At 44.8% G+C, this 25140-nt stretch overlaps 1 protein-coding gene across 3 annotated transcripts in view; it reads right to left on the bottom strand.

Annotated features, from left to right (window-relative positions):
• PAPOLA (poly(A) polymerase alpha) overlaps window positions 1-25140 on the bottom strand; it is a 1157717-nt gene that overhangs the window by 727796 nt on the left and 404781 nt on the right. For all 3 annotated transcript variants that reach the window (XM_069637718.1, XM_069637717.1, XM_069637719.1), the window contains one exon: window positions 2276-2329. In XM_069637718.1, the coding sequence (XP_069493819.1) occupies window positions 2276-2329 (54 nt within the window). The remainder of the gene's footprint in view (window positions 1-2275; window positions 2330-25140) is intronic.

Genomic DNA, 25140 nt, shown 5'->3' with positions numbered 1-25140 from the left:
CCTCCAGCTAATCTAGAATAGGGCAGCAAGACTTATCCTTGGCCTCAAGCCCAGTGACCGCATCTCTCCTGCTCGTAAAAGTCTTCACTGGCTCCCAGTTGCTTCATGGATTAAATTGAAATCCCACTGCATCATCCACAAGGCTGTATGGGGCCAGGGACCACAATACCTGCAACTCTCCCTTACTAAATATTCCCCCTCTAGACCTCTGCGCTCCTCTAGCACCAACTGTGTGTAAAGCGTTGCGCTAAAAAGGAGGGCAGGCGGTCGATCGTTTGCCTCAGATGGCTCCCTTCTTTGAAAAGCCTCCCCCTCCCTCTTGAGCAGGAGTTTCTTAAATTCCGGAAGCTCCTCAAGACTTTTCCCTTTACCTCCTCCTTCCCCCTACCCCTCTCTCCTACGCTAATATCAAAGTTGCTTGTTTGGTGTCCAGAGCCATTATGCATCCTTGCGGGCCAGACCTTCCACACCGAATTGCCCCCAGCTTCTGTCTATCCTCAGCACTTGCCTCAGCATACCCTCCACCCTGGAGGCTTGCACTTACCATACATTGCATTACATCTTTTGCTCACCCATGAGCACCCCAGCACCTATCCCATTCCCTTCTGCACTTGCACACTGTGAACACTTGCATGGCATATTTGTTATGATTTTTAATGTTTCTCATCCCCTTGTCCCCTCCCGGTTGCCCTGTGGGTGCCTTGATACAGTATGTATTTGCGGTTTAAGCACCTAACAAGCGAAAAATAAAAAAAACTGTCAAGGACTTCAAAGTGATTAGGGTACCAGAGAAAACTGGGGGGAAAAGCAAAAAGTTGAGGGGATCCAAAAAGGGGCCATAAGATCCCCCAAATAGGAATTCTGGCTTAATACTAGGGCACAAATGTAAAAGAAAAAAACTTGGCACCTTAGGTTAATCAAGGACCATATATTCTTAATGTACGAAAAATGGCATCAATGGAAGAGGAATTTCAGGAGAAGTCCAGTCCACCAGAAATAGGTAAGTGATCAAGACATTTAAAAGGGTTGGGGGGGGGGGCAAGGGGAGGAAAGGGGGGGCAAGGGGACAAGGGGAGGAAGGGCAGGGGGGGGGGGGGGGTGATCCGGGGAGGCCTTATGGAATTTACAGAAAACGAAATTCTGTTTTAATATTAGATGATTAAACAATATCCAGCAAACATGGATATTGATATTTTATTTCTATTGCGCTTGTACACAAGTGTTTCAGAGGGCGGCAAGGGAGGGGAACAATGGAGAACACAAAGATCTTACTAGGCCCAGTGACATTGAGAACACACAAGTGCATGGGAGGGTGGGAGGGGAAAAGTGCATGGAAGGGGGGATAAGTGGAAAAGGCGGAGCAAAGAAGAAAGATAAATAAATAATAAAGGCAACAAACCGGTAGTGCAGCCAGCAAGTGCTGGGTTTAAGGCAGCAGACAGGGTAGGTCTGATAAGTGCCACGAAGAAAAAGGGGGGCAGGACTGTACGGGTACAGATACAGGCCCCTGTGCAAGAGGTGGCCCGGAGGCAGTGCAGGCAAGAGGTAGGGTGAGCAGGTACCTGGGTCCAGAGATCAGAGGGTGGCCAGGTGCACTGAGACAAGAGAGAACAGATCAGCAGGGGAGAGGGGGGGCGAAGACAGATGCCAAGAAAAAGGTCTTGAGGTGCTTTCAAAACCAGAAATGGTTCTCCTCGGGTTTTGAAGTGGCAGGGAGGCTGTTCCAGAGGGAGGCCGCAGCCGAAGACATATCTACCCCTAGCTTGTTTCTTTGAAAAACGACTGACCCCGAGGGAGTTCGAGTTAGAGGAGCGAAGAGCTCGAGAGGGGAGGTATTTTCAACATAACCTCGTGTTCTAAATTAGGAAGGTTTTCACTGTTTAATAAAGACAAGGGGCAAAGGATAGGCTAAAATAAAACAATGTTCCACTTTGAAAACGGATTAATCTTGCCACTTAAGATATAAACAGAACTATGCACTGGGGAAGACAATATGTCGACATTCTCATTTCAAGAACAACATTTTAAACAAATAAATCTGTTGGAAAAGATTGCACAACAGCATTTGGGGGAGCCACTTAACATTTACTGCTGAACTTCAAAAATCGGTTTTCTATCAATTCCGTAAACATCAAGTCTCATTAAGCCACCAAAATGTACTTAGTGTTTATACAATTTATTTTTGTAATAATCAGATTGCATACATATACATCTTGAGAGTATTTTAACCAAAGCTAATCATTTGACGAAGCACAAGTTGTACTCAAATACTCACCACTCTAATCTCTGCTTTTCTGTTGGTGCACTTGCTAGTAGTACAATGTAATGCCTTGAAGATAAAGAATACAAACCCATTATTCGGACTATAGGTGAAGCGAGGTATTTAGGACAATCCTAGAATATCACAGCACAAAGCTCAATGAAGGATTTAACAAAAACAGGTTTTTAGCCCAAACAAAAGAAAATCAGTGTTGTAGGTTTTTTAAATATGCAAGATCTCCACTAAAATCACTAGGCAACCACGACAAATGGTACATTTGCTGTCAATATTATATTGAGGAAGACTCACTGAAACAATTAAAAAGCAATAATGATTTTTCAAATTAATCTCCATAATCAATCCTTTCGGGAGGCCATCCTATTATGGTGACCAGGAAAGACACTAAAGTCCAGCCAAACCTGATCAATTAGAGTGGTAAGGCTTAGTCTCAGGATGGTGTGAGTGTCGCCTAGAGTCCATGAAGACAAACACTAAGGAAATATTAATTTCTTCACTTTTGCCTCCATAGAATTCCTATGAAACCCAGTCTTTTTGCTTATTTTTTAAACACGGCCTGGATTTTTGGAGGTCAGTAAAGCTTCTGCTTTACCTCGGTTGCCAGGTTTGCTCATTCTTATGGGGAAACTGACTAGTCACTAAGACTGTCAGTACTGAGAGACAGACTTTTGGAATTCTTGTATTTTTACAATTGCACACATCACCTTACAGTGAAGGGCAGTTCCGATAATATATATCCTTATAACTCTTTACCTAATTTTCTCGGGTTATTTTGACAATGTGACTAAGACAAGATAGTGGCAGTTGAGTGATTTCTACCATTCATGTGATATTTCTCCTCGTACACGTTTGCATTTATCACAAATGGCTACTGTTCAGATTGATTTCTAAAATCAACCCTGGTGGGAAGATTTTAGGAGGCCACCCTAATTATTGTGAACAGGGAGAGACTATGACTTAGCCAAAACCCAATCAAGTCAACAACTGAGCGCAGTCAAGGCTTAGTCTAGGAAGAGTGAGTCTAGTCAGGTGCCATCAATGAGTCATCACAGAGCACAATTCAGCTTAGACAGTCAATTATAAAATATAAGTGGCCTTTAGAACACACTGAAAAACGAAACTAGCAGGTAGTAATATCACATCACACCATATAAAACAAATATATACATTCACCAGTAGGGTCACTTGCAATACATCGCTAAATAATTAACCAGGTGAAACCTAAGTATTGCAGATAAAGGTAAAATGAGAACCAGTCACGAGTACAATTCCCTTTCTTTAGAGGCCCAGCTGTAAAAAAAAGATTTATCTTGACTGCACCTTTCCTTCCATCATTATGGAACCCACCCAAACTTTTTGCTTATATTTTTGATTCGGACATGCTTTTTTTGCAGTGCAGTGAAGCCTTAAGCTTCACTACACTGACATTTGCTCATACTCCGTACTGGGAAACATTGTGTCCCTTAGTCATGTTACTGTGTTACAAAAGTAGTAACACTTGTTGCAACTTTATATCATTGTACAAAGCAGCTTACATTGCAGTACAATGGGGCCCATTTTTGTTTTGCCCTAGACTAACACTCAGAGGATTTTTGGTTACTCCAGGTGTGCTTAAAGGATAACCTGGTGGCAGCAGTGATTCTTCCCACTTTTGGGGACTTCGTTTCAACCGTACAGCGTTTGGCTACTAACTGTGGCTACTGGTCAAACATAGCCGTGCCACGAGATTTTTGGCTTGCCTTTTTGCCATCTTGGTGTTAGGCAAAGTTTGCATGCAGTACCCTCTGGAACCACTAAACACAACTATGACTACAGGTGTAAGCAAAACCAACCTTTGGTATAAGTCTGTACCACACAGTTTTTGGTAGCAAGCTGAGCAGCCAGAGGGAATGTGAGCTTGTAATAAGGTTACACAGAGGTCCACAATTACAAGTATTCAAATAGACACTTACACTCTAGGTTTCTTGGTAAAACACTTAATTTATTACACAGTCAGTTAGAAAACATTCACTAAAAGGAAGCAATCAATATCACACAAAAATATCCTACAATACTACAAACTAACCGGTTCTGAAACATTTAAACTACGTTGAAGGAGGAGCAAAATGGCATACAGAGCATTTGAAGTAGGAGCAAAAATGCTTAAGTTAATAAAAAGTAGAGTAGAGTTACTTTTTAACAGTGCAAATAGGTTGAGTTCAACGGAGAAGTTGGTCCAATGCAATAGGTAGGCCAAAGTCAATCTGCTAGAATCTTGTATAGGTAAAAACGGTTCTGGTAGATAAACGGAAAAGTCTTTGCCAGGGTTCACAGAAGTAGTTCTCAGAAGGAACAAGTTACTTACCTGTAAATGTTCTCCAGCATGGGTCTGGCATGGATTCACATGCTCATGAATATTCCCAGCCGTCAAGCTGGGAATCCTCGGTAAAGGAAAAAAAAAAACAGTTTCACTTCTGAACTGTCTTTCTCCTAACAACCAATCACTGGTCTCTGGGTCATACCGCCACCAGCCAATGACTGCCATCTACCTAAGTCCCTCCTCTGGCAGCCATCTTCAGATGTTTTTGCCTTTTTAGGGATTTCTGACCCTCCCCAACCCAGACCCCCTACCCCCTGGTGAAGGTCTCAAGCACGCACAAGATCGTGAAGGCCCAGGTTCACCAAGCAAAATCTTGCCTTGGAGTGGTGGCGTCCCTGGCGAAGGCCGCAGATGCAGGTTTGCAGGAGACAGCCCCTAAGACGAGAGTTTCCCTGCCCGCGCGGAGGGAATCGTCTTTTCTACCCATCGAGAAGACACTGGTGAAGACACTGGTGAAGACACTGGTGAAGACACTGGTGAAGACACTGGTGAAGACACTGGTGAAGACGATGCCGATCATCTCCCCTAAACTGTCCTTGCTGGTCGAGCAGAAGGAGGGGCGGATGGGATGTAGTCCTGCAGGGCTCAGACATCTCCTCGGTGGAGGAGTTTGCTGGCCTGAAGGTCGTAATAGACAAAAGGTTCATCGAGGCCAGGTCCTCCTAAGGAGGAGCAGCATGGTGATGAGGAACCAGAGGATGCCACGCCACTGTCACCGCTCCCGCCTCAGTAGCCGCCACCACCAGCGGATGTGTCGACGGACATCCTACAGACACTGCACACCTTATGTTCAGAGATCCGGACAAGGATGCCCCTGTTGCCGGCGGGAGATCCCACGGCACCTGGGCCGTCTGGATAACCGCCGGGCAAGAGAAGGAGAGTCCATCTTCCACGTCACCCTTCACCACCATCCCCTCCAAGGAACGAGAGGGAACCAGATAGGCGACGACGGGTACGGACGACGACTGAGGAGACCTGGCAATTCTTCGATTCCGTTAGCTGTCTTCAAGCACACAAACTGGTGTCCTTCTCCCTGGCTATTCGGTTTCCTGCAGCACTGAGGAAAATACAACCAGCTCAGAGAATGGCGTCCAGATGGCTTACGAGTTCATTGGTCCCACCAACTAACTCAAAGGGAGAAGTCTTGCTTCAAGGGCTCCTCTGTTGAGATGAACTCAGCGATTTGGACCTGCAGCAGGGCTTCACTGGGCAAACCAATGGTCCAGGAGTTGCAGCAGCCGTCCTCTTTCAGCTCGTCTTCGGTTCTTTCGATCCAGTGGTCGACTGCTTTTTAAACAGTTTTCTCCCATTCATTACAGCCTAGCTGCCACTCGCCCATCAGGGTGGCTGTCCTTGCTGGACAGCCAGCCAGCCAATCACGACAGAGTGCATTTGGGTCTCCCTCACTTCCTGCCCACCCCACTCAGGCACCAGCGGCGGTCTTCAGTCCTGAAGCCCACCAAAGGCGTAGGAACAAAGGGACCAAACCTGGTTTGGCGTGCAGAGACAAACTCTAGAAGGACCTTTCCAAAAAGTAACGGCGAAAAAAGAAGACCGGGACCTGTTTTTACAGAGGAGGCTCAGACGACATCTTCCAAAACATGGCTCCCGCGATTTAACGCTACCGTTGTTCGCGGTAGGGAAAAATCATGGTAGTTTGTTGTAAAACCACTGCCACAAGATATTTCGATAGGAAGGTGTAGCATTTGATTGCTACATGAGTTTCTAGACACAGGGGATACTAGGTAACCACTCCAGCACTCTATTGTAAAACAGTGCAAGGCATAAAATAAGCGTTATCGCATCGCAATTTGCAATATAATAATAATATTTTGCTGTGTATTTTAATCATGTCGCACCAACTGCGATCTGATTTTCATAGCAAAAAATAAAAAAAGATTGACACTTTAAAGTTGTTCTGCGAGGCAGAAGCACCCGGGCTGGGCTAAAAAACATTGTATCAATATTATTTCAGCCTAGACCAGATACAGCGTCCTCACGTCCGTCATGAGAGGAGGATCTCAGCCGCCTCTCACACTCCGGCTCAACGTTCTCAGGTAAGAAGGCCGAGGGAGTTACAGTGCTATGGCAGGTTTGTGTGGGGGAGCTGGGCCCTTTTGATGCAAATGTTTGAGTGCTGGTGTTCGTGTCTGACGATATTTCTCCCGCCCGTTCGGGCAGGAGAAATATTCTTCTCAGCCACGTGCTAACACCAGCACCTGCAGTAATAAACAGCCTGCTGATCACAGAAGGCCTGGCCTTCTGCGTTATTACTGCAGGTGCTGGTGTTAGCAAGTGGCTGAGAATAATATTTCTCCCGCCCGTTCGTCAGACACTTGCACCTGCCGCTGTAATTATGCAGCCTGCTGCCTTCTACGAGCAGGCTGCGTTATTACGTCGGGTGCTGGGTGTTAGAGAGTGGCTGCCCTCTAATACTCAGTGAGTTCAAATTGAAATATGCATATTTCATTAAATTGCCTTTTCACAACCACCCAAATTGCAAAGGACAAAAGGCATTCGTGTTCCATAAAATCAACATGTTAAAATGTGCACATGTAAACTCCAAGAACCAATACAAAGGTTTTCCCTGAAATTTGCAGTACCAAACTTGAACAGATCACCTTGTTTTTCATCAGGTTATGTAGTGCAGTGGGGAGTTGTCCAACCTGCAAACCTGATGGCTGTGGTTCAATGGGGCGGACTCCACCCTAACCTGGGCAAAAAGAACGAAAGCAAAAGAAACACACTAGCATTGAAAGTCTGCAAAAAAGAACGAAAGGTGAAGCAAAATAAATGCATGTTATTTTGCCTCACCTGCATTCTTTTTGCCAATTTGCTGGAATCGTTCTAGTCATTGCTGCAGAGATAAAGCCACACTCAGGAAGGTAGTTCGTGGCGGCGCAGTCCTGCAAGCATAACAAAAAATAACAAAGCAATGAGTGAAAGCTTTCCGCCAGCCAAATTCCTGAGATTCCAGGGTCTTTCCTCCCTACACTACCTTGTCCCTGCAAACTCCCCCATAACCCCACCAGACCCCTGTTCTTCATTTCTTTGCTTTCTCTCCCCTTCCCCAAATGGCATGCACACACACTATCTCCCACACATGTCCTCTTTCTTCTGACCTCCCACCCTCGTGCCGGTAACTCATGCAGGCACCCATCTTTTGCATCCTCTTTCTCCTGCCCTGCACATTTCTGATCTTTTAACTGACCATTTTCAACATTTCACCTTCCCTTGGCTCATTTTCACCCTCCAAGCAGTCCACATGCAGTCACAGTTTCTAGCACCCTGCTTTCTCTCATGCACCCAGTCACAAAACACATGTATTCTGTCTCAACCAGCTTCCCACACAACCCTTCACTTGCACCCTGACTCTCTCCAACACCATCTCTCACACTCTTTAACCCTGCCTCTTTTGAAGCCTTGCCAAAACTCATCTCGTACCATAGTTCTCGACTCTTGCACCAAAGCTCTCTTTCTCACACCATAGTTCTCACTCTTGCATCCTAGCTCTCACACTTAGCCCTCTCAACATGCACACTCATTACTCTCACACTTATACTTCAGGAGGTACATAGAAATCATTTCTGCTAATTCTACTTGGGTAAAACTAATTCTGGTGACATTCAATATTGCTACAAAATTGCTTATCAAATTAGTTCATTTGCTAATCAAAAAAAATGTAATTAGCAAAATCTGCTAATACATTTTTGAAAACGAATGTATGCCTTGTAGTGTGTGCTGGGTCTAGGAATTTAAAAAGACTAGTAAAGTCAATTTAACTTTACTTGCTCTGGGAAACAGTAGTTTATCCCAAAGAAGGTATTTAAAACTTGGGACAGCCTAAAAGGCTTCCCTGTTTCACTGCACTGAGGGTGCTGTGTAACACACATGAAAAGTTGATGCCTATGGAGTTGTCTAAAGCTCCATAATCAAAGAACACAATAGTAAAACACACATCAAAATACACGAGAGAGTGGGAAAAGGCGCACACCCTCTCAAGGTAAAAAAAATCAAGTCTTCAAAATCCAGCAAAGTTACTGGGGGTCTCCAAGGTGTAGGGAATTCGCACACTTACTAGAATTCTCCCTAACACTTGTTCTTTAGCCTTCTTCCTAGCCTGAGAGGCCAGGCAAATCCTTATGACTTCCAGTGCCTGGGGAAGCAGAAGCTTTTGGCAGGCTACTGGAGGGCTGTGTGTACATTTCCTGGCAGGATGTGGGCTGGGACTGTCTGGTCCCAATCCACAAATTGGTTTCAGTGTGAGTGGTATGCATGAATGTTCCCGCCAGTGGTCCCGATTGGACCACTGCTGGGGGACGGCAGAGGGGACTAGTCCTGCCATTGGCTAGGGAGGGCAGCTGCTCTTACCTGGCTTTTAGGATAGGAGGACCCCTGCAACCATTCCTCAGAGATCCTGGAGAAACCTGAAGGAGCCAAGAATCCTATCCAGCTGTGAGACCTTGCAAGAAACCGCAGACCCGACTGAAGGAGGCCTGGCAACCAACTTCTGCTGCCGTCCTGGGGAGCCCAGTCTTCCTAAAGATCTTTTGCAGTCCCACAAAGGAGCTGCGACCCTTGGAGTGGAGGGCCCATTCATTCTGGACGTCTGCTCGGTACCCGGCAACTAAGAGCATTCAAAAGTGTCCTGGATTGTCCTGTGGCTGACCAGCTCCAAATTTGGGTCAATGTGCTGCCGGTGTCACCTTTTCGAGTTTTGACCTGGAACTTGTGGGATCCTCAGCAGGCCCTATGTGACTAACCTCTACAAAATGTCAGCGTCCTAGCACTAATGGGACCTGAGATCGGAGGGAAAGTCGGACTGCGGCAGTTGAGTCACTTTGCATTGCCGTGCTGCGGTGACAACCATCTGAAATCCCTCACCTGGCCGAGTCGTGCCGTGAGAGGGGCCCTGCATACTGCATTCTTAAATCGAGAGTCATAGCAACAGTGAAAGAAACCAACCTGAGATGAGCAAAAACCTATAACCCCTGCAAATTGAGGAGTGCGACTTACCGTGGGAAAAGCAACCCAGACCCTCTTCCTTTGTCCTGCCAAATCTGGGGGAAGAATCGGAGCACGGGGTAAGCTACAGAGCTCCTTACCTATACTGCCATTATAAGTCAATGGGCTTATAATAAACATTTATTCTAACACTTTTGGCTTTGCCATTGCTTGCTTGCGCAAGATTTCTGAAAGTTGGGGCTACGACTGTTAGCTAGTTTAACTTGTACTCTAACCATAAGAACCCTTCACTGGACCCAGAGAACCTACCTGCATGTTTTCCTGCTTCAAAGATTCTGTGGAACTTTTACCTGAACTATTGGGCAAAAGACCCCAGACAGCATAGGGCTGGACAATTTAAGTTGGGGAACATTCTCTATAGACCTTTAAGTGCATAATACTAATCCTACCTTTCCTTTGCAGGAGTTTGAGTTATGAAATATGCCCTATAATAAGTGAATGTATATATGTATCTATTTTATTCAGTGTTGTGGGATAACTACTTGCTAGTAGTCATTTTTCTATAGTGCGTTTTGCCCATGAATAACTATTTTTATACGTCCCGTCTGTGATTCCCATTGTGTGAACTCATTGTGTACCCTTCACAAGCTCACCCCCTCTGAAGAACTCAGCCTAGACTGCCTGGCACTGCTAACTGAACTGGTTTGGCTACAGCTCCCCAGCGTTGTCCCAGTCACAATATAGGTAGACCTTCTATGCATCTGATATTCTTAAGAATGGGTACTCCTGGTTTTTTGATATCGAGGGGTCGACACTATCTAAAGGGAGACTAATCTAGCAGCAAAAAATGATAGGTCAACTACCTCCTCCTTAAGTCCCTGTGACACTTACAGGTTAGATTCAAGCTACTCCTGGTGAGTCAAGTATTAGTCATACCACAATTTGATCATTTAGAAAAAACTGGTTCATTTATTTATATGCATTTCATGCAAAAACATAAAAAGGACTAACACAAAGTCCTATACATCAATAGCTAAAACTACCAAAACTGTGCTAGCCACTTACAATCTGAATGGTGTAGTGACACCAAACCTATCATATTTGATAAAAACAAAGTGAACAGAAAAGAATTCATATACACGGGAAAAAGTGAAAACCTAATAACACCAGTTTGTTAGTAACCAATTGGGATCCAAATCCCTCTTGTATACATACATGTCTCAAAGTATTCTTGTAGCGGTTATGGGTTATTTATTTAGTGTGCCTTTATGCAACCACTCAACATTCATACTAGGGGCAAATCAAAGGTATCAGGGGGTGTATTCTACCCACTTCCCTTTGTTGAAAACTGTGAAAATGAGAGATAGGAAACAAGAATACAGATTTCCTAATGTAAAGTCGACATATGTTTCGGCCTTATAGCTCATACAATGCACTCTCTCTGTGCTGTTGATTATGTTGATACTGGCCGTCTTCAGGATAACACGGTTAAATGAAAGAGGTAACAAATACTTTCCCAGGCGCTTCTATTGCGTTCTACGTAAAAAAAAAATGTTTTAAGAAAGTTTTAAGAAAGCACTCCTTAAAAAAAGCTTATCTAAACAATTGTGGTAATGGGCTGTAATGGTTCTGCCATTGCATTGACCAACCTGTAGTTGCCTCAGATTGCTTCGGGACGTTGTAGGAGAAATGTGAAATTGTTCCAAACATCTCTGGCAAAGGCAAAGAAACCTAAAAGACAACTTGGTGCACACCTATCCTTCATCACACACACCTAAACAAATGCAAAACACACTATGGGGTTCATCACCCGTTATAAGGCACCATAAATGTGGCCATTGCTGTCCACAAACTAAGGACATGAAAACTATCACCTTAGGGACTCGAATAGTCACCCTCTGGGAGTTTACCAATGTATGACTACCTGGGCAGTTTACGTTATTAACTGTCCTTGTAACCTAGCCTATATTGGAAAAACCAAACGTCAGGTAAAACAGAGAATCTGTGAGCACAAATCGTGCATTAGAAATCAAACAGAGAACAAACCCTTAGTTGCACACTTTAAGAAATCGCATAAACCTACAGATATGCTTTGGTGTGTACTACAAGTTGTCCATCAGGCCCCGAGAGGTGGCAACCGTGATCTAGCCTTGACACGATGTGAACAGAGATGGATTTATGACACCAAATCAGTCAAGCAAGGTTTAAATGTAGCGGTTGAATGAAACATCTTTGTATGAAAAACATTTCTATGTCCCGCCCTGTGTAGGTTTAAAGATTATCAAGATTATTATGACTCCATTCAAACGGTATAACAAAAATCAAACCAGTCTGGCACGTGGCCTGAACTAGATCAGTCTATAATCCCCTGTTTTGTGGGGTTAGGCTCCTCAACAAAGAGGTGCGTTAAGGGGAATAATGTGATCTCTTTTAAAAAAAATCTGTATAGCGTTTGTCTCCAAATGGTAGATGGCCCTTGGTGCATGTTTGTGTACACACTATACTTTGCACACTTACTAGTGTACTTGGAACATTTTACACTCGATGACCTTGCAATGATCTATTTGAATATGTTTAACATTTTAGCTATTTGCTAATGAACTCCATATCCAATGAGCCTAGGCGGCTCTGTACATCTATTAACACACTTAATGGCCGATTTGTTGACCCAACGGTCTTTTTCACATTCCTGTCTCTTTTTTACATTGCCGTCAATTTGGAATAGCTCACTAATTCATTGTGGCCGCATTATGTGAGTTATTATGAAACTTAGAGAAGCATTTGGTACGTTTGGACGTACTCTGCTTAAATCATAACCAGGAACTTCTTTTCCCAGCAGCTGTGTAGTCCTTTCAACACGCCCACATGACCTGTGGCCACGTGACTGTCCAACTTGCTTAGGCACTCCATATCCCATGAGCCCAGGCGTCTCTGCACATCTATCAACACACTTAGGTGCCGAGTAATTGACCAAACAGTCTTTTTTACATTGCTGTCAAATTGGGAATCGCACACTAATGCATTCAGGCCGCATTGTGCGAGCTGTATCATGCAAACTGGATAAACATTTGGTTTGCCTGGACATACTCCAATTACAACCAGGAACTTAATTTCCCATCAGCAGTGTAGTCCTTTTCAACACGCCCACATTATTTGTGGACATGTGACTGTCCATTTCCTCTGTGATTTAATTCACGGTTTGAAATGTTCCCGTGCCTACAAGTAATGCAGCAGATAGCCTCTGCGAGAAAAACATCCTGGAAGGTAAGCACGACTATGTGTTTAAGAACAAAATCCACAGTTTACTGCCAGGCACCTGGCGCTTACAAATGCCAACAAATGCTCAAAGAAGGCGCCTAACAAATGTTACAAATGTTGCTAGTGTTTAGATTAGCGAATCGGCGAGATCGAGCAGTGGGGTGTCACAAATACGGGCATATTTCGGATTAAAACTTTTGATACACACGGACGTGCCCTCGCAGAGTTACAGACTTCCCAAAAGGGTAATGACAGCCAAAATGACAGGAATAATAAGCAAGAGGGGGAAAAAAAAAACATCAGCATGGCATATGTATATTTTAAAAGTCTCAAATGAACATGTTTAATATATCAACGTCTTGCCATTAGCAGGCAGATGCATAAAGGCACAAATGATTAGACCTTGACTGCAATGGATATTTTGTCCTTTGTCATTTTTCCATAGTAGCCGGTGTAATTTTACACTATTAGCTGCCACCTGAGATGCGCTCACCTAACTCGAGCCTACTTACTGAAGGGCCTGTTGTGGAGACAGCATAAGAACCATTGTCCCCTGACCACTATCTAAGGTACCTATTTACTTCCAACACCTTGGTGCATTGCAAATTGAACAATTTTTAACTTCACAATCAATGTGATTATGACATAAGCATGTGTATTTATAGGCACGGTGATTGAATACACCCGGTCAAGTGAGCATCCGTCAAGGAGCCAGAAATGTTTAGAACAATTTCACTGACATTTCTCCTACAACGTCCTGAAGCAATCTGAGGCAACTACAGGTTAGTCCATGCAATGGCAGAACCATTACAGCCCATTACCACAATTTTTTAGATGAGCTTCTTTTTAAGGAGTGCCTTCTTAAAACTTTCTTAAAATATTTTTAATTTTTTTACATCATAGATCGCAATAGAAGCGCCTGGGAAAGTATTTGTTACCTCTTTCGAATAACCGTGTTATCCTGCCCTGAAGACGGCCAGTATCAACATAATCAACAGCACTGAGAGAGTGCAATGTATGAGCTATAAGGCCAAAACATATGTTGACTTTTCATTAGTGTTAGGAAAGATTTCTTAATTGTGGGTAATTTTCCTTCCAGTTGGCAACCCCTAAACTTTTTGCTGTTTTCACCATGATCTAGACTTTGCCAGGGAAGTGCAGCCTTCTGCCACACTCCTCTGGGCTTTCGCTCCATTCTTACGGGAAACTGACATGCCCTTAAGACAGTCAGTACAAGGAAACACTGTTTTCCGTAATTTCTTTATCATTTTGCAGCTTTCGCGCAACATGGCACAAGAGGGCACTGTAAGATAAGTTACTGCTCTCTTGGGTCTCTAGTCTTCTATAGGCCCTAGACACTCTTTGGATTGTAAATGAACGGTGCAAGTGAATCACGGACGGGATTGGTGGCAGCGATCGTTTGTGTTTGAGCTCGTTTTGGCGTTTTAAGCGCGTTTCTCGCACTTAGCCCAAAATGGTGGCCTGGCTCCCAATATGGCCAGACCACGAGGCTCTTTGTCTTGTCCGCTGACCGTCTTGCCCCCTTCACCTCCCCCAGGTCGAGCCGGCCCGGGGCCTTCCTTATTTGGGCATGTACTTTCCCGCGAAACACAGATGCTTTTGCGGGCTTCTACAGGCCTTGTGTGTGCCTCCAGGATGGGGGCTGGGATGTCTGGTCCCAATACACATCCTGGGCGCCAGAGTCTCTAGGGTGGTGTGAATGCCTGGGACCTCTGTGGTCCGTGATGAGGTCCACAGATGGTGTGAGTTTTATGAGCGGATCTCCCATTGGGTCCCCTCCGTTTTGGCGCGAAGGGAACCGTGGATAAGAGGGGGCTGGAAACGCCACTACCATGTCGATCTCCTGAGTTCTCACGAACAAAGGAATACAGGAGCCAAGTATCCTGCAACCACGAGGCTGAACCGAGGAATCGCTGGTGACCCGCTGAAGGACTGCTCCTCTGCACTGCTGTCGCTTTGTGAAACCCTTTCTACCTCGGATCGAACGAGAAGGCCTGTACTGGTACTTCGACCCTTGGAATAGTGGGAACAACTTTTCTTGGCATCTTCACCATCTCCTGCACGTAAGCCTTCGGAAGTGTCTCTGGCCCATCCAGCAGGCAGACCAGCCTACCCAGGAGTCTTGCTCTGTAACCGCCGTCAGGTTGTGTTGTATTACGAGTCCTTGTCACTCTCACATTGGCATTCCCAGGTCTGAAGTGAGAAGTGTACATTTGGCTGGAATACACATGGCCGCTCCGTTGCCCTGCTGCGGTAACAAACTGTGCGGGTTCACTGCGTTTGGGACGTCCCCAACTCAACTTCTGCTGCTGTGGAATCTACACGACGACGAGATGTCCCCTGCTCCTATCTGAACCTGCCAGCACTGAAACGGACGCGGGGAAGCCTGGGTCTGCTTGCATCGGGGACCGGTGAGTAGCATAGTTAGGAACTGGTCCCCCTCCTGCAGGAGCCCATAGCTTTTCCCCGCTGTGTCAAACAGCACGCCTTTCCGTACTCGCGCTCCGCTTCTACCCACAGTGGAGGCTGCGCTTTAGTCGCGGAGCTCTGTTCATCATTTGTTCACCGAACTAAACTGCCTGATTCCCTCGAAGAGACTCCCCTTTTTGCCTGTTGGGACCAGCGTGTGCAAGTACTTTTGAGCACAAGGGTCCACTCTTCATAGGGCTTGGACTTCCTTTTAGTTAGGTGCCTCTGAAAGCGGACTGGGTCTAATTATTATTCGCACTGCCCATTTTCCTCCCCATCTAGGTGGGCTACCCATTTCGTGCATCCAACTCGTTAGACTTGTTTGTATTTGTATATATATTGTATTGGTTTGGTATGTGTTGGTTTACTGGAGTTTTATTGTGATTTCTCGCTACGGTCAATGTTACAAAGGCCTTGTAATAAATGTGTCTATATTTTTAATATAACACCTGTTTGGAGTAATTTGTAAGTGTCCTTGCTTTGTGTGCTCATTGCGGGCTTTCAGTCACCCTCACCCCTCTTGAGACCTAGTCTTGACCGCCGCGATCGCTACCTTGATTGGTCTGGCTTGTCCAGAGGTTACCCTGTTCCAAGAAACTAGGCTGGCCTTCAGCGCCTCTAGGACAGAGTTCAGAAATCCGTCTTAACAATTAGGAAATCTGTTGTCTTGTTTCCTCTCTCTCATTTTCACAATCAGTTTTCAACAAAGGCAAGTGGGTAGAATACACCCTCCGATACCTTTGATTGGCCCCTAGTATGAATGTTGAGTGGTTGCATAAAGGCACACTAAATAAATAACCCATAACCGCTCCAACAATACTTTGAGACATGTATGTACACAAGAGGGAATTGGATCCCAATTGGTTACTAACAAACTGGTGTTATTAGGTTTTCACTGTTTCCCCATGTGTATGAATTCTTTTCTGTTCACTCCGTTTTTGTTTTTATCCAATATGATAGGTTTTGTGTCACTACACCCTTCAGATTGTAAGTGGCTAGCACAGTTTTGGTAGTTTTAGCTATTGATGTATAGGGCTTTGCGTTAGTCCTTTTTATGTTTTTGCATAAAATGCATATAAAGGAACTCGTTTTTTTGTAAATTATCAAATTGTGGTATGACTAATACTTGACTCACCAGGATTAGCTTGGATCTAGCCTGCAAGTGTCACAGGGACTTAAGGAGGCGGTAGTTGACCTATCATTTTTTTGCGCTGCTTCTATGCACCTGTCCACAAAGCCAGAGTACAAGCCAGAGTACAGAAAATCAGTGCCAACACCAGCCCTAAAATATATGGGGCTGTGTAACCAAAAGCCACAGGTTGGAATACAAGATTTCTCCCAGATAGGTCTATATTCTAAAGAGATTCAATGGGCTTGTGGTGATGATTCAAAACATTTTCAAACTATTTAAAGGTTATGCAACAATTTACCAGAAGACAGCCAAGTTCTCTCCTTTCCACCCCCAAAAACTAACCGAGGGGCAGGATACTTGACCCAGGGTCGACGATGAAAGTTAAGAGGGAGATAGGAAACAAATTGCTTTGCACCCAATGTTATCCTGTATAGGAGAGGAGGGACAGGCACAGTTATGCTTACTCATCTCAGATTTTCCCCATGGGTCATGATGGATCATCGGAGGGGTCAGCTGGGAGGGAGTTACTCCATCCTTTGTTCGGGTCAGAGGAGAATAGGGGTTGCAGGTTCGAGTGCTCTTCCAGGCAGGTAAAACTACAAGATGCAAGCCCAATCGATGTAGAAATGCTGAAATCTACGATGCAGACCTGGTCAGGACATTTCATGCAATGGGGGAAGCAGAGCTCCAGTAACTCATTATCTCAGGCAACAATAGGTGCCGTTCAAGTCAAAGAAGCCGCTTCCGGACAGGCTCTTGGATGCTAAGAAGCATAAAATTCAGGAGGCGGCAACCTATGGCACTAGCTGGCAACCACCAAAGTTCCAGGCTTGCAAGTGGAAAGGTGACCATTCTGGTGAGGTAGCTGGTCAGACCACAGGGCAGTCCAGAGACACTTTCCAAGGCTCTTGGGACATGCAACCGCGAGAAGAAAGACTACTTGGTGCCACTATTTCAAGGACCGAAGCACTGACAATCTTGGAGCAGAGCTTCCCCGAGACAATCACTGTAGAGGATGCTGGTTTAGTGAAGAAGACGTCCTCAGTTTGTCAACAGAGTTGAAAGCATGTCCAAACACCAATTGAAAGGATCTGCACCATTCAAACAGATAGTTGTCGAATCAGGTACAATTACTGGGTTCACATCTGCCCCAGTAGCAAAGCTTTGGCACTAAGGATGTGGACTAGGACTAGACCGTCCCAGCCCCTTTCTTGAGCCACACACATTGGCATACCAGCCTGTGAAAGGCAGGTGCCCGACATATGGAATTTCCTGACCTGGGAAGGCAGCTGTAAAGATGGTGTATTATTGGGGTTTATCATACACAGTCTTGAAGCAGGCAACACTCCGAGATCAGGTTGGTATAATTGTAGATAAGCTTTATTTAGTCACAGGGTTTAATTAAGAAGGGAGGTGGGAGAGATAGCATATACATCCTTCAGTGTTTAATCTCCCATCCTGTGTGGTCACCAACCATCACTCCTGGAACCTTGGAATGACATGGGGTTCCTGGCAGCTACCATTCTATTGCTATCCTTGGTGTAACCTATGCCAGCTCAATGCTACAGATGGCCATCTAGAATATGGCCTAGTGGCCAGACTTTATGGCAGCCAACTCTGACATGTTAGCTAAAATACAGTAAAGGTAGCAATTGAGAGCAGTCATGGCTTATCAGCCGTGTGAACCTGGGGTCCACAATATGAAGTGCACAATTCAATTCAAACAGGCAAGTACGTATAAACTACATTTATTCTAGGCCCAAAACACAGACTAGGAAATGAAACAAGCTGATGACAGTATCACACAACACTCAATTAGAAACATCTATACAGTTACCATTGATTCTTATGAATGCGTTCAATAACCTAATCAACAAAAGAAGGTAAGTGATGCAGTAAGATGGAATCAAGTCAGAAGAACTCTTAGTTACTTACTGGTAACTGTATTTCTCCAGCATTGGTATCTTTCAAAGATTCACATGCTGTAACGCTCAGCTGATTCCCGTAGAGGCGCCGGTCTTGACTGGGCGTATACCGTATCTGCAAAGGTGATGTGTAACACACGGCTGGCTCTTTGGGCTGGACCTCTGTGCACTGTATGTCTGACTTGAAGGGTAAGATGTCTGCAGATAGAAAATATGGGATTAAGGAACTGGGTTATTGAATGTCTCTCTCTTCTTCCCTTTCTCTTCTCCTGTAGAACCCCAAAGGTTAACGCTCTCACCTTAGGTAAGGGAACGCCGTGCTCTCCATCTGCCTCGGGGCAGGGTGCTGTAACCAGTTTCTTCACTGGATAAGGGGAGAAGGCCTCTTGACTTCAGAGGACTGCTGTCCGTCGTTTACTGCACGAACGGTAAGTTTCGAGTAATTCTAATGTCTTTAAAGTCTTTAGTAATGATGTTTCTTGTTTTGCAGGGTTCCGGCGATGGCGGATGACGGGCTGAAGTGAGTTGAAGATGGAGCCCGTCTGATGAATAGAAGCGCCTGGAAGCACGTAAGTAAGCGCTTGTTGCCTGCTTCACGATGCGCTCTAACTGTCTTTTTATTTTGCAGGTACAAGTTCGGAGCGGCTGCAGGGTGCCGGAATACCCACTGGGTTAGATGTGGAAAGGAGTAATGGCACGTGAGTATTAAAGTTCCCCAATGTCTTTAAACGCACCTTGTTTTGTCTTTCAGATGTGGGATGCAGCGCCGAAGGCCTCCGGAGCGCACGAAGAGTAGGTAAGCCTTTGTCTTTCAGATGCCGGAATGCAGCGCGAGGCGTTGGTGACAGCCGATGGACCAGGTAAGTGAAGAGCTGTCACTGAAGACCGTAATGCTAACCTGTTCTTTCTTGTCTTTATAGGTGTTGCTGAAGACTGGATTCAGGATGGTAAGCCTTTTTCCTTAGGCCCAGGATCAGATGCAGAAGACACGATGAGCGTTCTGCTGCAGAGGATGCAGAATAACGCAAAGCAAGATTCATCCATCGGGTGTGGTTTAAATAGCCTCCTGTAGTGCTTAGTTGTCTCCTTCCACAGCCACGCCTAGGTAAGAAAAGAGTTCCTGCTTGCCAGAAGAGTTCCAGTGTTCTGAATCTAGGGAGTGGCTCCTGCCCCACCCAACAGGAAAAGTAGTTCCAAATAGAAGAGGATCAGAGGCTCAACTGGCAGGCCAGTAAGCAGCATGGTCTGCTGCAGGTAAGTCCACCCAAGCATTATGAGCCCGGCGCTCCAGCGCTGGGACTGGGCATATTTATGAGCCTGGTGCTACTGGCGCCAGGACAGGGTCCAAAAGGTCCCAATTGGGACTGGTTGGCACTCGGAACCTGGGTTATGGATCTGCTTCCAAGGGAGTTGGGAAAACCCTGACCTTTTGGAAGCAGAGATCATGACAGCGTCTTGCTATAGGTAAAGTGTGTGTTGATATGCAACAAAGTTAATGGTAGGTAAAAATGTGTTTCTATCTTTTAGCTACAACTGCTTTAGACTCGATCAAAAAGCAGCGGATTGGAAGAACACCTCAGGTTTATTCTAAGGAGAACATGGGGGACAAATGCTTTGAGTTAACCTACCCCCAGATGCTATTTTCCCAGAGGACTAGATGGGTCTTAGGTAGGGTTTCCCCCCCCCCCCGACATTGGTTCCAGTGAGAGGTGCCGGGAGCTGCAGTGGAAGGATTTGTCTGGTCAGGTCAAACCCTTTGTGATGGAAAAATGCAATAGGCAACAATGAAAACCTCTGAATGACACTTCACAAGACGGGAAGGGGAGTTCCAGCAACAGTCACACAGGTGACATCAAGAGTCCTTCCAGTCATAGTTGAAGACCTTCCAGAGCAGGATCCCTTGAAGCTGAGGCTGAAATTCCGTAGGAATGCGAATTACACCACAAGCTTGCGACTACCAAAGTTCTGGCGGCAAACTCAGTACTGTTACTATTCTAGCGAGGCAATCCACTGGCGATCTGGTAAGTCCACCGGGTTGTCCAGAGACTTTTGAAGGCCGGATCATCAAGAACATCGAGACTGGTTAATCCCCACCAGTCCAGAGGTCGAAGCACTGCACAAGGCCTTCGCGGATCAGGTAATTCAACAGGGCTTCACTGCGCCAGATACAGGAAGGGATGGCTGAGGCCTCTTCGGGAGTCTTCTTTTGATCTTCAGTCAGCTGTTCTACACAAGGTTCTTGGCTGAAACACTGATCTGAGGAAAGGGCTGATGGAGGAGTCCTTATCTAAGATCGGAAGCAAATGCAAGCCCACCTATGGTAAGGATGTGCACCATTCAAACAGCCAGAAGAACAAATTACTTACACCTTTTAAGGTTCCTTAAGAGGTTCCTTCAACGTATTCCTCATCTTTCATATATCTGATATCCTGTTTGCAGGTTCTGAAACTTTAACAGCAGAGGGCACTGTGCATCATCGACAGGTGGTCCCTCAGCGGCTTCCATGCTGCTCTCGGCCGGGACGTCAAGGCTGGTTTAAGTAGCTTGCACCGCACCCATTGCCTCAGTTCATGTTTACTCCTCTTTCAGCACAGCCATCGCGAATGTTAAAGAAACTCAGACGTTGAAAGAGGAATGTTGTAATTAACAGTAGTCATCCCACAGATAGAGGGGTAGGTTGGGAGTGCAATGAGGAATATGTGGGAAGAACATCCAGTAGAAAGAACATTATAAGGGGTAAGTAATTTGTTACACGTATTCCTTATCGTTGATAGACTCTCACAGCAGTATGCAGTTGGATGTGGGAAAGAAAATTTAATTTTGATTCACGCTGTGAAGAACAGTTTTGCCAAATTTAGCCTCCTGGCCCGATACAGAAACAAGGCAATAAGGTCTTGTAAAGGTGTGCAGGGAAAACAAAAGGTTGCAACAATGCAAATGTCCTGCACCTGCACCACTTTCTGTAAAGCCGAAGTAGTAGCTACTCTTGGGGAATGAGCTCTCAGACCGTCAGGGACTTCCTTACCAGCTATAGCAGCGTAACATTCAATAATGCACAAAGCAATCCAAGTCAAGGTCTGTTTAGTAACAGCCCGTCCCCCCCTAAGCCCAGTATAGCCCTCAAAGAGCCAATCGTCTTGTCTAACCTTAGCAAGCCTGCTACTGTTAAAGGTCAGCACTCTCTAAGGGTCCAAATGAAGCCCTTCTTCATCCTTGCAAGGATGCTAAGGTGGATCAAAAGATGGCAAAACTATTTTTTGTTGGTATACAACACACGTAGCTGGACCGAGAAACACCCAAAAAGGGTGTCCTTTCTCCGTCTGGGTACAACAATATATATTTATATGAAGAGAAAATAAATGTATTGAATAAACTAGTGTCAAGTGTCCAATTCCTCCATTCTCAAAATGCTAGGTCCTGAAATAATGGACACCAATAGCATGCAACATGCAGAATAGAAATAATGTTTAAATAGCTTGCACAAAGTAAGTATCTTCTTAACAACCTAATAAAAGGGCATTAAGATCAACGAATACACATGTTAATTTAAAAATTATGTAACAATCAAACAATAATGCTCTTGATCATAAGTTATACAACTTATCCTTCAATACAATCAGTCAAAAAACAAATGTAAATCAGTCCAATTTGTATGAAAACTTGCACTACATGTCTGTCCCATCACCAAACTAAATACACTGTACATTCATCAGGGGCTAAACAATGAAAACTGGCGTGATTTCTGATTATTTTAAAGACTTCAAAAGAAAATTCTGAAAGTTGGCAGAGTTTTAAAAAAAAAAAAGACACTTCCATCGATGATGCACAGATTGTAAACAAAAATGTGCTTATGGCTTGAAAAAGCCAAGCAAAGAAATTTAGTAACAGGGGGTACCTGTTCACGATGCATGGTATCTACCATTGTGTGGAATTCCAATATCCAGTCCTTATTACTAGGACTCCCGAATTTACATAAGCCTCAACTGGCGACAACATGATGCAATAAAAACTTGTTAGGGAGAATTCTCAGAAATATGCTAATTCCTTTGTACCTTAGAGACCCCCAGCTCTTTTTGCTGGAATTTAGGACTTTTAATTTCTAACCTGGACAGAGCGAGACCTTTTTCCCCCACTCATGTATTTTTCTGTGATTTGGACTGTTTCGTTTTGATTTTTGAGTCCGACAAACTCCATAGGCATCATCTTTACATTGCGACATACAGCACCTTCAGTGTAGTGGCACAGGGGAGTCTCTTCGATTTCCCAAAGGTTTAAATATCTTGTCTTGGGGAAACTATTGTTTCCAAAAGCAGTGAAGTCAAACTGACTTTACTAACATTTGGTAACTTCTTAGACCGAGCACACACTATCTTACAATAGGGTGTTGGAGAGGTTACTTAGTAACCCCTTTGTCTAGTTGCTCATGTAACATTGCTATGTTACCCTTCCTACAATTAATGGCTGGTGGCAGTGGTTTACTTTTTCGTACCATTGTGTGTTTCTACCGCGGGCTGCAAAATGGCCCTGGTCTTCTTTTTTTGCCATTTCTTGTTGGAAAGGTCTTTTTTGAGATTTACTCTGAGCGCCAAACCAGGCTTGGTCCCTTTGTTCATTTTGTCTTTGGCGGGATTCACTGGTGAAGCCTGCCTCTGGCTCCAGCATGTCTGGCAGGGCAGGAATCGTTGGAGGTGCCCGAAACTCTCTACTTAGTCTCCTTGGTTACAGGAATGCACCAAAAGGCGATTGGTTGGAGGGCTGTCCTTGGAAGACAGCCACCCTGCTGTGTGACTGACAGATAGGCTGCAAATGAATGGGAGAAAACTGCATAAAAAAGGCAAGGCTTTTTGCTTAGAACGCAGAGTCTACCACTGGACAAAGGAATCCGAAAAGAACTTGGAAGAGATGCCTGCTACAACTTCTGGACCGTTGGTTTGCCCGGTGAAGCCCTGGTGCCGTGCTGAAGCTCCAAATTCTCCTCGACTAGAGCAGACATGCAAAGGATGCTTCTTCCCTTGGGTTAGTGGGACCAATCAACCCCAAGACTAGCTCATCTGGAAATCCTCTCAGAGCTGGCTGTACTTCCATTCCTGCTGCAGGAACGGATTGCCAGGGAGAGGAACACCAGAATCGAGTGAGTGTCTTTAAGTCGGAGCGGAGCGCCATGAAGATCCTCCAGACTCCCATGAAGCAGGACTAAACAAGCCTGAGCCACCCAACAGAGTGCGGGACCCCAGATGCGAGGAAAGTCCATTAATGTATCCGAGAACTGCAGTGGTGCTATTTGCAATGGGCGCAAGAAGCTGAAACCACGCAGTACCGTTGATCTGAAGTTTGACCATTGCTGCCGCTGACCTTCAATTTTTAGTGCAGGAGTCCCCAGACGTCCTCCCACTTGTCCCCACGACTGATGAACAGGATCTGCAGACCTACACAGGAACAGAAGCCAGCTGGAACCAATTTCTTCTAACCAAAGGTACTGTAAAACTAAGGGGACTTAACTCTTGTCGTGTAGCCTTGCCAATTCTTAGTTGAGCCTTGTCTTGGCCGCTTTTGCACAGTTGCTTGCAGCTTTGTCCCTCGCAAGCCTCTCAGCTTGTGGCACTACAGCGATTTCATTTTTATACAAAAACTCCTAAAACATTGAGCAAGACATTTTACCTACCTACAAGAAGTGCTTCAGCTCACCTAGACTTTTGCTCAACTAACATTGGATGTCCTGGCTCCCTGAAAGACTCTTCTCACTTCAGTCTTTGTGCTTTGCCTTTCCCGCAGGAAAATGTTAATTTACTTTGCATTGGAGGGTTCAAAAAGTACTTACCTGCTTAAGAATATTTGTTAACCCTTGTTTTATTCCCCCCCCCTCTTCTCCTTTTGACACTAACCTAAGTATTGCTCTAAATGTACCCAATGTCCAAATTGTCCTAGTTATTTAATTCACCTGAAGAGTGTAGGATAAATCTGTGTGCCATCCCAAATGGGTATTTACTGATTTAAAGGAACTGAGTGTATTCTGAAGTATATTTTTGTGTTTCATATATGCACATCGCTCCCTTCTAAAGAAGGCATATTCAACTGACAGTTAAATGAATAATTGTTTAATCAAAAAAACCATGACTAAGTATTTATTTGGATACTGGTCGCTGTGAATCTGTAATATCCCTACAGCTCACATTGACCCCTCTTGCGATAAGCCTGGCTGCTCAGTCACTCTACCAACTTGTGCAGTACATGCTTAAACCAAAATGTGGGTAAACTATTGCCAGGAGGTCAAGGCTGGTGCAGTCTCCCACAGGGTACTGCATACAATCTTGCCTAACAAAACTCTAGGGAAATAAAGCTATAAACAGCTTGAGTTGACACCATCATGATTAGTTGACAATCTCATGGTACCCACCACCATTCAAAAAATTATATATGCCTGGCATGTACTGCTGGAAAAAGTCCAAAAATGACTCAGTCAATCTTCCATCATCAATTAATCCAGGGTGATAAATTGCAGAAGGAGAAGCTCTCTGAAAAGTCCAAAACACGCAAAGCACAGCTGATAATAAAAACGGATGGATCGGATATCTGTTCTAGTGCCCTGTACCCCATGCTCAGATTAGGCAGCTGTGTCATCCCATTTAAGATGACCTTACCACCAAAAGCAAAAAAAAAAATAATGAAATAAATGCTCCAATCACCCAAACAATTCAAGTATCATATTAGTCTGTGCACCAACAAGTAAACCAAT

Source organism: Ambystoma mexicanum, chromosome 14 (assembly GCF_040938575.1).
Source record: "Ambystoma mexicanum isolate Mex_15411 chromosome 14, UKY_AmexF1_1, whole genome shotgun sequence".
Classification (NCBI taxonomy): Eukaryota; Metazoa; Chordata; class Amphibia; order Caudata; family Ambystomatidae; genus Ambystoma; species Ambystoma mexicanum.
This window is presented reverse-complemented; position numbering and strand designations above follow the sequence as displayed.